General features: G+C 40.3%; 1 protein-coding gene across 2 annotated transcripts in view; it reads right to left on the bottom strand.

Annotated features, from left to right (window-relative positions):
• The window catches only part of lmbrd1 (LMBR1 domain containing 1), a 438470-nt gene that overhangs the window by 250551 nt on the left and 172560 nt on the right, over positions 1-15359 (bottom strand). The window contains exons 15-16 of one of the 2 annotated variants that reach the window (XR_013962669.1): positions 10842-10933; positions 5831-6116 (exon numbers count right to left, since the gene is read on the bottom strand). Coding sequence is in view for 1 of the 2 variants with exons in the window: in XM_080741062.1 (XP_080597188.1) it covers positions 6006-6116; positions 10842-10933 (203 nt within the window). In the remaining variant the exon portion in view is untranslated. Of the gene's footprint in view, positions 1-5638; positions 6117-10841; positions 10934-15359 lie in introns of those variants that run through there. The other variant, XM_080741062.1, reaches the window with a different exon arrangement.

Genomic DNA, 15359 nt, shown 5'->3' with positions numbered 1-15359 from the left:
GACTCCTGGGCCACCGTAGCCTGTGATTGGGCTACTAGGCCAGTATTCAGACCAGGGGCGTAGCGCGTTTCTAACCAGCGCTCTATGCAAGCTCTCTCGAATGCGCCTCTCTCCACTAACTCGATTTTTGTGGGTTTTGGCGTGAATTTAGTCGGTTTTGCGCCGGTTTGGGGGCTGGTTTGGGCCCATTTCGGCGCCCCCTCTAGGATGGCGCTCTAGGCGGCCACCTAGGTCGCCTAGAGATAAAAACATCCCTGATTCAGATGATAGACAAGTCAGTGGGCCAATCATGTGATGTCTCTCTGCTCTGTGGGCGGTGCTACTGAAGGATTGGCCCTCTCCACTTAGTGCCCGCCCAGCCAAAAAATGACTGTAACTATCCTAAAATGGTAGCAAAAAAATATATATTGTTAAAAAAAAACAAAAAAAACACAGGCCCACTTGTATAGTCGGTCGCCCGTATGCCAGATGCCCAGTCCACCCCTGCACGTAACAGGGATACTCAGCAAGGACTAATTACTAGACACATCCGTTAAACTATTTGGGGTTAATTGAACATTAAATGCTGGACAAAGACAAAAGGGCACTGCAACTGGCTAGCAAAGGCGTTCACACAATGGCAATTAGTGTCAAATTAAAGAGTGCATAGTGACAAAAGGTTTTGCTTCATTGAATCATACAAAACAACATCCAATTAGAGGATGACTTATTGTCATTTAGTGTTATGTTAGTGCTGACTTATTGTACTCCTCAGTGAACTTCTGAGTGACAGGAGACAGTTAGAATGTCTGTTTGTTTTCATTTAATCACTTAGAGAACATCTTAAAGGAGCACTTCACCCATTCTAAACCATATAATTGGTCATCACAAGTAATGCCTGTTATAGACGACACAATTCTTGTCAACTCACTTTTCCTGCCAATGACATCATTGATGGGGATTCCAGCCTTTCTTTTCCTGGAAAGGCAACAAACATGTTGAAATAGAAGCCATTGCTCTTCAATTGATAATAATACAAGTAACAAGACATAAGGGTGAGGGGCAACCGTCAGGTGTGTGTGTGTGTGTGTGTGTGTGTGTGTGTGTGTGTGTGGCTCGTTACCTAACTTTGATTTAGTTTAGTCTAAAGGCTAAATGTTGCTGTCAAAATGAACACTGCTGTAGAGAGCTGGAGAATGCAAAAGGCTGAGGGGAAAAGGCAGGACTGAAGCATTTTTCTATATTCGCATTGTGAGGTAATGGAAACAAAAACAGGATATTCGATGGGTAACCAAATCCAAGTTTATTTAGGTTATAAAGACCACAATTAGTCAAATCTTCTTCAGTCATCTCTGGCTCTGTACTTTTTGCAAATCAATACAAGTCAAGCCATCGACCTCAGGATAAACCCAACCAAGGCCTGAGACTACAACTCCATGGCCTTGAACCAAGGAAGAATCTACATGTCATGCACCGAAGCTGCAGTTTTCATTCAACACCAAACAGCTGCAAAATAAATATCCATGACAATCACTATCACACGATGTTCTCCGTAACCTGAAGATACCACTGGGTAGGTCTAATTGTGCGTACATTGTGGGTTTTGCCCGAAACCATTTAGGCCTAGAATTATTTAATGCTTTAACTATTGAAAAATAGCAGATATATTCACGTTATTCCTGGCCCCGCCCCCGGCTTCCTGTTCATATCCTGAAAGAGGCAGAGGCTGAAAAAGCTGGCCTGAAAAACATCATTTGGTTTCCTGTTGTCCTTGCATTATTGTCAGTAGTTGGCGTTCTAGGCTCTGAATGTACCTGGGTTGCCATGTCTGCTTATAATAAGCAATTTGTGTTACTTTCTAATATTTTTTAAACCAGTGGTGCCCAAATCTTTTCATATCAAGGACCCCAGATCACATATTTTATCCATAGTCGCAGACCCCCATCTGAACATATGTGGTGCCAGGGACCTCCACACAGATTTGTTGTTAAGAATTTTTAAAAATATTCAAAAAAATGTTTTCCCTCAATATTTTTTAAATAGCAAATATACAAGCTCACAATGTGTCGCAATGTGACACATTGTGAGCTTGCTGATCTGCTATTTTCAAATGTGAATGTAAAGTAGTATAGCCTACTGTAGTTGCTTCTGTTGGGCTTATTTCTTTGGCAAAATCTGGCAACAGACAATTCCATGTCACTTCCTTACTTAGGAGGAAGTGAAAAGATGTTTATGAAGCAGCACACAAAGAAAAATGCTCCAGCGCCCTCTGTAAAAGGAAAATGGCAGCCTCCATAGAATGGCCAGGAATATGGTGAATATGGTGTATGGTGTATATCTGCTATTTTTTTTTTTAAATCATGAACATTTTTGCAAATCTTTGAATATCCCATTTTTAAATTGAACATCTGTAACTCAAATATTTGCTTCTGGGGGGGGGGGGGGGGTCCCTGATAAAAAAATATTTTGAGACGGGGGTTGGCGGCCAAATACATATCATTCTAGGGGTCCTTGACATGAAAGAGCTTGAGAACCACTGACGTAGAAACATGTGTTTTTCAAAAAACCTTAGAAGGATATAGAAGACACATAGAATTGGGTCAAAATTCAAATGTTCACGATTTAAACAAAATAGTAGATCTACAAGCTCACAGTGCGGCACTCGGTGCCGCGCTGTGAGCTTGTATATCTGCTATTTTTTTTAATAGTTAAAGCATAAAATAATAATACACAATAATGCTAGGTATTGGATGACGGTTGATGTGGTGCTTACTTGGCTCAAGGTGGTACAGTGTGTCATAGCCTGCATTCATCAGAACAGTTCTGTTCAAAACGTTTCATTAAAAACAAACATCCAGTGTCATAAAGTAATGCATATTTTACCAGAATATGTCTAACGTGTTTCTGCTTTACATGTGTTTCGTTAATATTGTTCCTTTAATTTAGCAAGACAGTTAGATTACATTGTCAACTTCAAAGAAATGTGTGAAACAAAGTCATGTTTTTTTTTTCTTTTTTACTGTAGTACCCAAAGAAATGACCAAAAAGAAAATCTTCATTCCAAAGCGAAATACATCTCTTCACCTCTTTCACGCTCTTCGAATACAAAGAGCCAAAAGCTTTAGAACCCATTTGGTTACAAACCAGGGAGGATTAGTTAAGACCCTAAAAACATGACAACTAGAATTGGTCCTATTTATATTTGAAACATTGTGCACATAATGCAATAAGTACAATAATACCAACTTAAAAATGGTCTGAGACCAAACAATGCAAAAACAAGCGTAACCAAAATATTATACTGTAACGTTTGTAAATTCTACTGCAATGGGGATACATGTACATTTTATTTCAGAGTGAATTATCTCAAAAATAAAAAAAAGCAGGGGGATACAGGCAAGTATTTTTTTCTTCTTTGTTTTGTCTTCATTCATAAGTCTCTAGTGCTTAAGACTTTTCTCAAATGTCTATCAAAGACATCAGATGTTGGGTTTGATGAGTACAAGCAGCCATTAAAACCCTTTTATAGGGGCTGTCTTGCAGACATTCAACAACAAACTGGCCCATCCTTAGTTCCAGAAGATTCCCCATATGCAGATTTTCAAGTGACATTTTCTCATTTTTTTTTTCTGACACAACGTTCGGTTTAATTACATCCGTTGTTGGCTTTACTCTTTTGAAATGATTGTCAACACTAACCGTTAATGTTAGTGAATGAACTAAAATTAAACATAATTTGCCTCATTATTAACGTTGACACCCTAACCTGCCAAAATTGTAACTAATTGTCCCGTTATTGCACTCTTTTGTATATTATGCAAGTAATGCAGGTTTAGATACAAAAATGCCCACTAATTTATTTTATTCCGTTAAAGAGAGGCTAATCTGAAAAGAGCAAACTCGGGACAATCCACGTCTTACCCCACGAAATACAATCAATACAAATCAAACAACAGTTATTAAATACCAGTTTGAGGATCCAAGCGGGGAGGGGAACACCTCATAGCTGTATCCACAGATATACTGTACAGTGTACTGTACACCAACATGTCATCGCTGTCATATCAGGCAGAATCCTTGCATCTGCATTTTTCATCTTTTTATGTTCTTTCATAAACAAATGGCCCGTTTTATACTTCCTCGTATGTTGGTGTCACGCCATTTATAAAATATATATATAAATAAATGAAAATGCGGACGTGCCAAACATATGGGTGGAAGTGGTTAAAGGAGTAGTTCACCCCCCAAATGATTTCTTTTTTTTCGATTACTCAAACCATGGAGACTTGAGTTCAATAATATTTATTTTGTTCTTGTCGCATTCTGAAGACAATAATTTGAGGAGGCTCTTTGTAGGCCCATTGATTCCAGACCCAAATGCATTTGGGTCTCCATCCGGAATCAATGGGGGTAAATGTATTACAATCAAATTATTGTCTTAGGAATGCGACAAAAATTAAAAATATTATTGAACTCAAGTCTCCATGGGATGATAGAAAAAAAGGTCATTTTGGGGGTGAACTACAACTTTAAGTCTCCATCTTAGGGGGTTCTTATGAACATCTAACCAATGAAAAGTATTAACAACAGCATGTGACAAAATAATAACTACAATGGATCAATATCGGTGGTTCCCAAACGTTTTAGCTCAAGACCCAAAAGAGAAATTAGACGTTTGCCCGGAACCCAACATAGTGAAAATAAACGATCTACAGTACAAGCTCACAACTTCCTTCTTCTGCTTATTTTTTTTTTTTAATTTATGGCATTTTTTAGATGCGTTTGTTTGATTTAAAATAAATATTTTTAAAAAGATTTGGGGGGGGGGGGGGGGGGGGGGGGGGATGGGAAAATCTTTTGAAATACATAATATATGTTTTAAATGTAGGAAAAGAAAAACCCACCGTTTTGGGAACCACTGCTCTATTGGAACTAGGGGTGGGACGATAAGCCATTATTATCGATAAAAAAAAACACTCACGATAATCGTATCGTGTAGATTTAATTTATCGTGATATCGTCCTCCGTCATGCACTGGGATCAATTCACCTTTTATTAGCAGAGCTGCATATCCGGTACCACTTAAACCCCCCTATAATTGGTAAACGGTACTTATAATATAATATGTACTTGTCTTTTTGATTATCGTGATAATATCGTAAATCGCAATTTCTTTTGTCACAATAATCGTGATATGACATTTTCATATCGTCCCATCCCTAATTGGAACACAAGTAATTTTTTCCTCGTTCCCTAAAAAGTAACCATTTTAGACAATACAAGGTTTGCCCCCGACGATGATGAGTCAATTCCTTTCAACTCTCACGGCTGGAGTTCCCATTATGGAGTCAACTCCTCTCCCCCCCCTCCCCCAAAACTAAACCCATTCATCACCAAGTCTTCCCAGGGAAAGACCCACCCATCTAATCTCAAAACAAAAAAGCTGAGACATGGCTGTTAACAACAGGGACGTGCTGGCCATTGGGAAAAGCGGGACAACTCCCGAACGGCCGGTTCATTCCCGGCCGGTCCATGGCCGGGAATGAAAGCAAAGCCCTGCTTCATCATACAAGGCTGGCGCACAAAAGTAGTGAAAACAGCAGATCTACAAGCACACAACGCCTCGCGGTGCGAGGTGTTGTGTGCTTGTAGATCGGCTGTTTTCACTAGTTTAAATCATTTTTAAAATGGTTTTGGACAAGGTTTCCACCCGAGAATGACGAAATATAACTCCTGTAATTGGCCCACTGGCTTGTCACTTGTCATGATCTGAAATGGCAAATCTTTGAGTAGCAGCAGCGCTATAGAGAGAGATCTCTCTCTATAGCGCACAATGAGGGCCTCTCCCAACTCTTTTTCCCGGGCTGAATCAGAGGCCCAGCACGTCCCTGGTTAACAGAGATGGCACAGATGACTAATAATATTCATTGTTTTGAGAAATGGTGCTTCCTAATTTCCTTCCCCTAAATATAGCGTTAAGTAAGCAGTGTGGACTACTGTAACGTGCTGCTGCTACACGGTGCGTTTCAGTGGACGTATTCATCATCGCTGACGTCAGAGTCGTCAGCCTCCACCTCCCCTTCGATCACAGACTTCTTCCCTCGGCAGCAGGACACGCCCAGACCGATGAGGAACACCTGGAATACAACACAAAGGACAACCTCTGTAAAATGTGTATTTACGTTAACTTGAGTTAACGTAATTTTCTTTCTTTTTTTTATCTCTGACGGAAATATGGTAGTTTTTTTACTCCCCTAAAATTATTTGACAGCTTTTAGTTACTAGTTATTTCACAGATTTTGATTTGTATTTAGTGTGGTTTGCCTCTGTAGAGCAACCAGACTATAGTACTTAATTCCATCTTCCATCGTCTCCTAAGTAAACTTTCTTTTGCCGCGCTACTCCTCCCACATTCTTGGTGATGTTCTTCTTCGGGACAAGCATGCGTGCTATTTTGCAAATAGATATGTTATATAGTTTAATTTATATGAACGTATACGTGAAATAATTTTCTCCATTAACTTTAATTAAAAAATACACTTTTCCCAAATATGGCGATGGCGGAAATCATAGATGTCTGACATCATAGGCCACATGAGACTGACACAGTATGTCCATATTTGGGCTTTCCAAGATATGGGCTTAATATTGATGACATCAGGGATCTCCATATATGGGCATTATTGTATTAGTCTATACATTTTTCCCATTGATTTGAATGGGGAAAATTCACATGGTAAGACGAAATTAATTTGCGAAATTGGCGTCACGGCAACCACATCTTTCTAGTTACAAAACTTACATTAAACACTTAAGCCCCATTTTACATTTGGCTATTCGAAGATAGCTGATCTACAAGCTTACAACACGCATCGATTTGACACGTTGAGAGCTGGTAGATCTGCTATTTTTGATCTGCTCATATAGATTAACACTGTACGTATATTTTGATGCATTTTTTTGGTTAACAAATTCCATACTTTCCCATGCTGTTGGTGAATACCAAGACTTTTTTTGTGTTATCCCTTTAGCTTTAATGTCCTACTGTATCATGTACTGCTTACATTTCTGACCAATCAATTAAACCCACATGCCAGTGACCTATGCTGTGTGTGCGCGAGTGTGTGTGTGTGTGTGTGTGTGTGTGTGTGTGTGTGTGTGTGTGTGTGTGTGTGTGTGAGAGAGAGAGAGCAGAGCTTGCACAGTAAAGTAAAGTATTTTTATACTGTAGTCTTGCTACTCAAGAAAAAACACAAATCTATGTATTTCTTCCAAGACTGCTCACAAGCAATCTAAGGAGTTTCTTCTTGTCAATTCTGCACGCACGCGCACACACACACACACACACACACACACACACACACACACACACACACACACACACACACACACACACACACACACACACACACACACACACACACACGCACACACACGCACACACGCACACACACGATTGACGGGCAACAGTAGGTTGAGATGCTGTTATGCTTTCATACAATGGCGGACAGAAAGATCCTATTCAACCGCTGCCAACAGCGGCGTATTGAAGAAAAAGCTGCAAAATAAAATAAAATAAAAATAATAAATAAATGTCAAATACAGGCAGAGGAACAAAGAGAGAGTTGTGCGAGGACTCTGATGGACTGATAAATAAAACAGTGTGAACATAACAGTACAGAGCGGAGGGACTGTAAACATCTGCTCTGCTTTAACCCATTTAGGCCTGAACACATTATGACGCAATATTTTATGCTTTAAATATAAAAAAAATAGCAGATATACAAGCTCACAGCGCGGCACCGAGTGCCGCGCTGCGAGCTTGTAGATCTGCTATTTTTGAAAAAACGTGAACATTTTAATTTTGACCCGATTCTATAAGTGTCTTTTGAATCCTTCTAAGATTTTTGGAAAAAACCTATGTTTCTATATGTCAGCAATCTGGCCAGCCATCGTCAAAGAAAAGGTCCTTTTCACTTAACTGGAGCTCAGTTAGTCTGTTCTTGAGAGACTACTATGTCAGTGGATCTCAAACTTCTTTCATGTGAAGGGTTAAAAATGATATTTATTTGGCCACGGACCCCCATTTCAAAATATCTAGTTCCAGGGACCACCCAGAAGCAAAATTTGAGTTACAAACGTTCGCTTTGAAAATACATATATTCAAAGATTTGCACACATTTTCACGACTTTTTCAAAAATAGCAGATCTACAAGCTCGTAGCGCGGCACTCGGTGCCGCGCTGTGAGCTTGTATATCTGCTATTTTTCACTGGTTAAAGCATTCAATAATTCTAGGCCTAAATGGGCTAATTCTTCTGGACAAGTTACAAGCCCTTATTTTTTTCTTCAATATCTACAGAAGCTATATTCGCCTGTACTTCTACACAGTGAGTACACCTCTCAACATGCTCCAGTCGGTGGTGGGAAAGTTGCAGTACTTTGCAGATTTATATTTATTATAAAACGTACATTAACCAATTAAGCCCTATAGTTTATACTTTGGCTAATCGAAAACAGACGATCTTCAAGGTCACAACATGTTGCAGGGTGATGCGTTGGGAGCTTGTTGGTCTGCTATTTTTATTTTATTTTACACAGTTTGAAAACGCTTTCACAAATGGTCATTCTGCTTAAAGGAGTAGTCCACCCCCAAAATGAAATTTCTTTTTATTGATTACTTATGCCATGGAGACTATCAGTTCAATAATATTTTGTTGTATTTGTCGCATTCAACAGACAACATTTTGATTATAGTAAATTCACCCCATTGATTCCGGATGGGGACCCAAATGCATTTGGCTTTTTCTTTTATATTATTATTATTTTCTTAGGAATGTGACAAAAAAACAAAAATGTTATTGAACTCAAGTCTCCATGGCTAAAGTAATCAATAGTTATTTTTTTTCTTTTTCATTTTGGGGTTGAACTACTCCTTTAAGCTTTAAGTACATTGAGATGCCAATGCTTACGGCAGTAAAATGATGAATACAGGACTCTTACTTCTTAACAGAGCAGTATGTCTACATTGTGGAATTGCTAATTGCAAAACTAATCACAGTACTTCTTCCTCCACTGTATCCCGCAGCCATCACAAACAGAGCTAAGCGTGGCAACAGTAGCATGCCTGTGTCCACTATCCAGACACTACTGATGAATGTAGCAGCAATAGCTCATTTCACATTCATTATCTAGCTTGTGCTAATTTCTCTGAATTTGCAGACCGCACCTTAACCTATTTAGACTGGGTACGCATTATTGCGTATCATTATTTTATGCTTTAACTTGAAAAATAGCAGATATACAAGCTCACAGCGCGGCACCGAGTGCCGCGCTGCGAGCTTGTAGATCTGCTATTTTTTTTAAAATCTCGACCGGATTCTTTAAGTGTCTTTTGAATCCTAAGGTTTTTTGAAAAACCTTTGTTTCTATGTCAGCAATCTGGCCAGCCATCGTCAAAGAAAAGGTCCTTTTCGCTTAACTGGAGCTCAGTTAGTCTGTTCTTGAGAGACTACTATGTCAGTGGTTCTCAGACCTTTTCATGTGAAGGACCCCCAAAATTATATATATTTGGCCACGGACCCCGATCTCAAAATATTTAGTTCCAGGGACCCCCCCAGAAGCAAGATTTGAGTTACACACGTTCGCTTTAAAAATACATATATTCAAAGATTTGCACACATGTTCATGACTTTTTCAAAAATAGCAGATCTACAAGCTCGCAGCGCGGCACTCGGTGCCGCGCTGTGAGCTTGTATATCTGCTATTTTTCAATAGTTAAAGCATTCAATAATTCTAGGCCTAAATGGGTTAAATACAATAGATTATTCTTTCAGGCAGAACTCCAGTCCGCTCCCCTTGGAATTTTCCTCCCCCCGAACAGCACTGGGGTGCATTTCAGCCCATTTCCATAAAACCAGGAAAAACCTATAATTACTTATTCTGATGAGATCAGTCGTACGCTGTATGTGGGTTAGGATAAATATGTTTTCATCATGTACTTCTGAACAGAAATATTACATCTGTCACCGCAAAATGTATATTTCCCAATTATTTCTTTCTATACATAGGGTATATTTTTTTCTATTTCTCTCTTTACAGGGGGTCTATGTGTCTTATAATGTCTCTACATGAGGTCTGTCTGTCCTGTTCTTTCCTTACGTTATGAATTATGGTCTAATTGTATTGATCCAGGAGGGCCATAAGCAATGGACCAGATTTATAAGATAGAAGCCTCGTTACTGCTATCATTTAGATCTGTCAGAGCAGCCACGACAGTATCACGTCTCTCTCTCTCTCACACACACACACACGCACGCGCACGTGCATGCGCACACGCGCACACACACGCACACACGCACACGCACGCGCACGCGCACGCCGCACACGCACACACTAGGGCATTCACCAAATATTCGAATATCAAAGTCACTATTCGACGTTGTTCACTGAAGTCAAATATTCGCTTATTTTGTTGTTGTTATTGTTTTCTCTTTAAACATATAGTTTATAAAGCTTGGCTAGATAGGAAGTCATAAGAATGAGTTGTCAATGTAATGTAATATTTGACAGTTTGGCCAGTCCTGTCGAATATTCGACTATTCGAATACTTAGAGGTTGAATGATTCGAATACTAAAAATCACTATTCATGAATGCCCACACACACACACACACACACACACACACACACACACACACACACACACACACACACACACACACACACACACACACACACACACACACACACACACACACACACACACACACACACACACACACACACACACACACACACACAAATCGATCCATAGTGCAGATTGTCAGGAGTTTTGACATCCAAAGTACATCCTTGAACTTACCCCGATAAATACCCAATTACCGAAGTAGTAGATGGTGCTGAAGAACCAGAACTTGTGGAGGAAAAGGTACGACCTTGTCACCGTGCACTGGTCTGAAAAACAGAGAAGACAAAGAGAATTGTCAGTTAAATCCAGCGTGTATTGTACGTCAAAAGATATTATCTCCACACCGGCTGACCTAGATATGCATGTGTGCTTTAACCCATTCAGAATGGGTACACATTTTGTGTATCATTATTTTATGCTTTAACTATTGAAAAATAGCAGATATACAAGCGAGCTTGTAGATCTGCTATTTTTGAAACATCATGAAAATTTGAATTTTGACCCGATTCTATAAGTGTCTTTTGAATCCTTCTAAGATTCTTTGAAAAACCTATGTTTCTATGTCAGCAATCTGGCCAGCCATCGTCAAAGAAAAGGTCCTTTTCACTTAACTGGAGCTCAGTTAGTCTGTTCTTGAGACACTACTATGGCAGTGGTTCTCAAACCTTTTCATGTGAAGGACCCCCAAAATTGTATTTATTTGGCCACGGACCGGCATCTCAAAATATTTAGTTCCAGGGACCACCCAGAAGCAAAATCTGAGTTACAAACGTTTGCTTTAAAAATAAATATATTCAAAGATTTGCACGCATTTTCACAACTTTTTCAAAAATAGCAGATCTACAAGCTTGCAGCGCGGCACTCGGTGCCGCGCTGTGAGCTTGTATATCTGCTATTTTTCACTGGTTAAAGCATTCAATAATTCTAGGCCTAAATGGGTTAATCATTTGAGCCCTACTGTATATACTTCGTACAACGAATATCAAAGATCGATATTAATAAAACCCACGGACACTCAAGCTCTTTCACTTTGAAGTTATTTCAAATATGCTGCTTTTGCATGACACTCTTATACAACGTAGGGCAGGGGTCTTCAACAGGGGGTCCGGGACCCTTAGGGGGTCCTCGGAGTTACTACATTGGGTCCTCCAAATCTTCCAATCCTTTTTATATTAACGACTTAAACCCTAGTGTCCATATTCTGAGAACTGTTGCCAAAAATAGCAGATCTACAAGCTCACAACGCCTCGTGCTGCGAGGCGTTGTGAGCTTGTAGATCGGCTATTTTCGGGAAAAGAGGATTGGTAAGAGCAGACTAAAGCCCTTTGCACACAGGACAGTTGCGTTTTTTTCGTTTGCTGCATGAATAAAACGCATTGGATTTGGTGTGCAATGCTGTGCGGAATCGGCGCTGCAGATCCCAAAAGGAGTCATAAAAGGAGTGATGAGTTTTTTACCGCATGCGACAAGACGCACAAATCGAACTGGGTTCGATCGAGAAAAAAACACACAGCCGCAGCCACTCGTCGCACGGCTAATTCGGATCCGGTGTGCATGAGGTCGTAGAGAATCATTGTTAACTTTAAAAAAAATGAAATTGTCCGTTTTATCCGTGCGGATAAACACGCCTGTGTGCAAAGGGAGTAAAAGGTCCAGTTTATTAGGTAATGACGGTTCAAGTGGTTAAATATCTCAAAACGCAAATTGACATGAATCCAAAATACACTGATGATTGTGCTGTCAAACAATGAAACTATATGGAATCTATGAACAGGTTGTGGGGGTCCCTGCTTCATCTCTCTCTCAACTAAGGGGTCCTTGGCCTGAAAACGTTGAAGACACCTGATGTAGGACATTCATTTACAAACAAAACATTGAAAGTTGAAACATGGATAGTACAAAGTTTCTGTCCGACAGTGATTATACTGTATGTGCTGCTATACTGTATGTCCAGAAGGAATTTGAAGCATAATTCTACTACCGTGTACAAGTACACCTGTACTTTACGCTATTATTGTAACCGTAGGAGATGCAAGGGAAAGGAGCGCTTGTTTTCGGTGTTGACGACGGAGGCGCGCCGTCTGAGACGACCTTGAGACACCGCCGAGTGAGGCAGGGGCTGACATTTCTAAAAGGACCTTCTGGTGAAAATATCGAGAGGTCGGCTATTTTCAGTGCTTGATACCACACTGAACTAAGCATAATCAAGTCAATACTGGAGATGTGGCCTAAAGACATGGATTTCTACACAGAGAGGGCAATTCTTTCAACATAAGATGCTGCATTCAAGTTCAGGAGAGTTTGGACAAGGCACATTCTCTTGAATGCTGCCTTCAGGTATGGCATGGAAAGAGGGGGCATTTGCATTTCTTTCACCATAGTAAAAACTGCATTCATGGTCTGCAGAGGGCACTTTTTACAGACGGATAAAGGGGCAGGAGCTCAAGCCCCCTTTGATGTCTATGTGTGCACGTGCCTGCAGCACCAGTGCTACTCTAACTCTGTCCAGAGAGACAGCACATATCCAATAACTACAACGACACTGTCTGAATCATCCTGGTGACAACACAACACAATGGTTCATTAAACCTAAGCACAGCAATTAAACGGCGATGCAGCAGCTCCCCTGTATCAGTCACTTCAACTGATAACACGTTATGTCAACATAGATAGTAGTGGGACATCAGGGAGCAACCGATGCCAGACTGTTGTGTCCCGAATACCAATCCTGATGTTTGGAGAGTCCTGAACCACAGGTTACAGATATTTGTACTGATATTTTGTCAAAAAGTTCCAAAATTTTCCAATCAATTTGAAAAAAAGGAGATGTGTATTTTCCACTTAAGAGCGTGGTCCAAGACTAATAATGGATTATATCGTCTGTAGTAGACGTTCTTGGAAAGGTACTGTATCAGAGGAATCTATCACAGGCTGTTCTTGAATCTGTGTGCACACTCTGTGCTGTCTAGACTATTCACCAGATCGCCTCCGGGCTCACTAATTAGAAAATGGGGGAAGTGATACATAACTAATCGCCAAAATTAATACCATAACAGAACTAATCGACACAGACCCCGACCCAGATACTTGAAATAGCAAGAGATCTTCCACTATTATACAGTATAAATGATGACAATACTTACAAGAAGCAGACTATCTTAAATGAAAATCAAAAAGGCCGATTACAAAAAGAAGAAAGAATCGCGTATTCAGATAAAGTGAAAAGTAAAGGAGGCAAAGGGGCTTGAGCATGATTGTATTTATTGCTTGCTGGTGTCGCACCGACACCACAAATCCACAAGCTCACTTGCAGATCGGCTATTATCGGGGCATGATACCGGTACTATTAACCGGTGCCAATAGTTGTACACAACGAAGAAAGAGATCGCATGCACAGTGGAAAAGATGCATATCTGACTGAGCCAGTGCCCTTAACCGATTTAGTGCCATTCCCGAGATATCTCGCGATATGTACTCGAGTATCTGGAGTGCATTTCCCGAGATATCTCGCGAAAAGTAATATATTACTGTAACGGCGGTTATATTACCGGATACAATGGCGGAAGGCCCCGAGCACATCTCCGTCGCTGATTTATGATCATCACGGCTCCACGAGCACAAAATAGTAATCCCATAACATTGAGGTGGACGGGGGATCTCATCTTTAATGTCCATTATCTCAAAACTACACTTTAGAAGCGAAGATGGAGGCAGATGCTCGCTTATAAAGCACATGTTGAAAAGCATCGATCCGATCCGCCATGACACCACGTAAACAATGATCGATTCCGGCGCAGGACGCGATGACGTCAGACCGGAAGTGTTTACGCAGTGGACTTCTGGCCTTCAAAATAAGACAACGGGAGTGAATGGGGCCTGAGGGAGGCACTCTGGACAGTATAATCCGTTAATGTCTGGGGCTCAGAATGGGTTAAGAAACACAGGCACAGTTGTCAAACCATTGAAAATGCAAATTGTCAGCAACTTTCTGGCTATTAATGGAAAAAGAAAAGTAATATCTGAATAGGCGATAGCTAGCATGTTGCAGATATAATTCAATTGAAATAAATCAGCCAATAGTATTGTTATACTTTAGTTATAGTCAGTAACAGATTTATCTAGACAGCAGTACTGAACACAAAAGTGCTTTAGTAAGCAAACATGAAACAAAGGTACAGCATAGCGTGAGAAAATGTATTTCCAGTCAAAGGAAAGACATGGGAAGTGACTGCGGTCTTGTGTACAATGAAATGAGATGACTAGCGTACGTTGCTGGAACGTACAGTGTCTATAACTGCACAACCAGAACCCTTGGCAGAGACCTATGGGTTATAGATAGCCTTGCCCTGACTTAACCACACGGACCCTAGTGGCCCCATTCTGAGGGCAAACATTCAGTGAAAACTGCAGATCTACAATCTCAAAGTGCATTGCAAAGATTTAGTGTAGAAGGACACAAGGAGAGAACCTAGTATAGACGGTCTATACTAGGTCTATAATAGACCCTGAGGGACTCTGGGCAACAAGCTATATAGGGTTTTGTCCCATTAAGACGATTCTACAAAAACAGTTTCCTGAAAAACGTATGTTTCTACATCAGTGGTTCTCAAACCTTTTCATGTCAAGGAACCCCCAAAATGGCATTTGGCTGCCCAAGAAAATATATGCCCAGAGAATATACGTATATATGAA

Source organism: Nannobrachium achirus, assembly GCF_963921795.1.
Source record: "Nannobrachium achirus genome assembly, chromosome: 13".
In the NCBI taxonomy this organism is placed as follows: domain Eukaryota; kingdom Metazoa; phylum Chordata; class Actinopteri; order Myctophiformes; family Myctophidae; genus Nannobrachium; species Nannobrachium achirus.
Note: the sequence above shows the minus strand (reverse complement) of the source record. Positions and strands in the feature narration are given on the sequence as shown.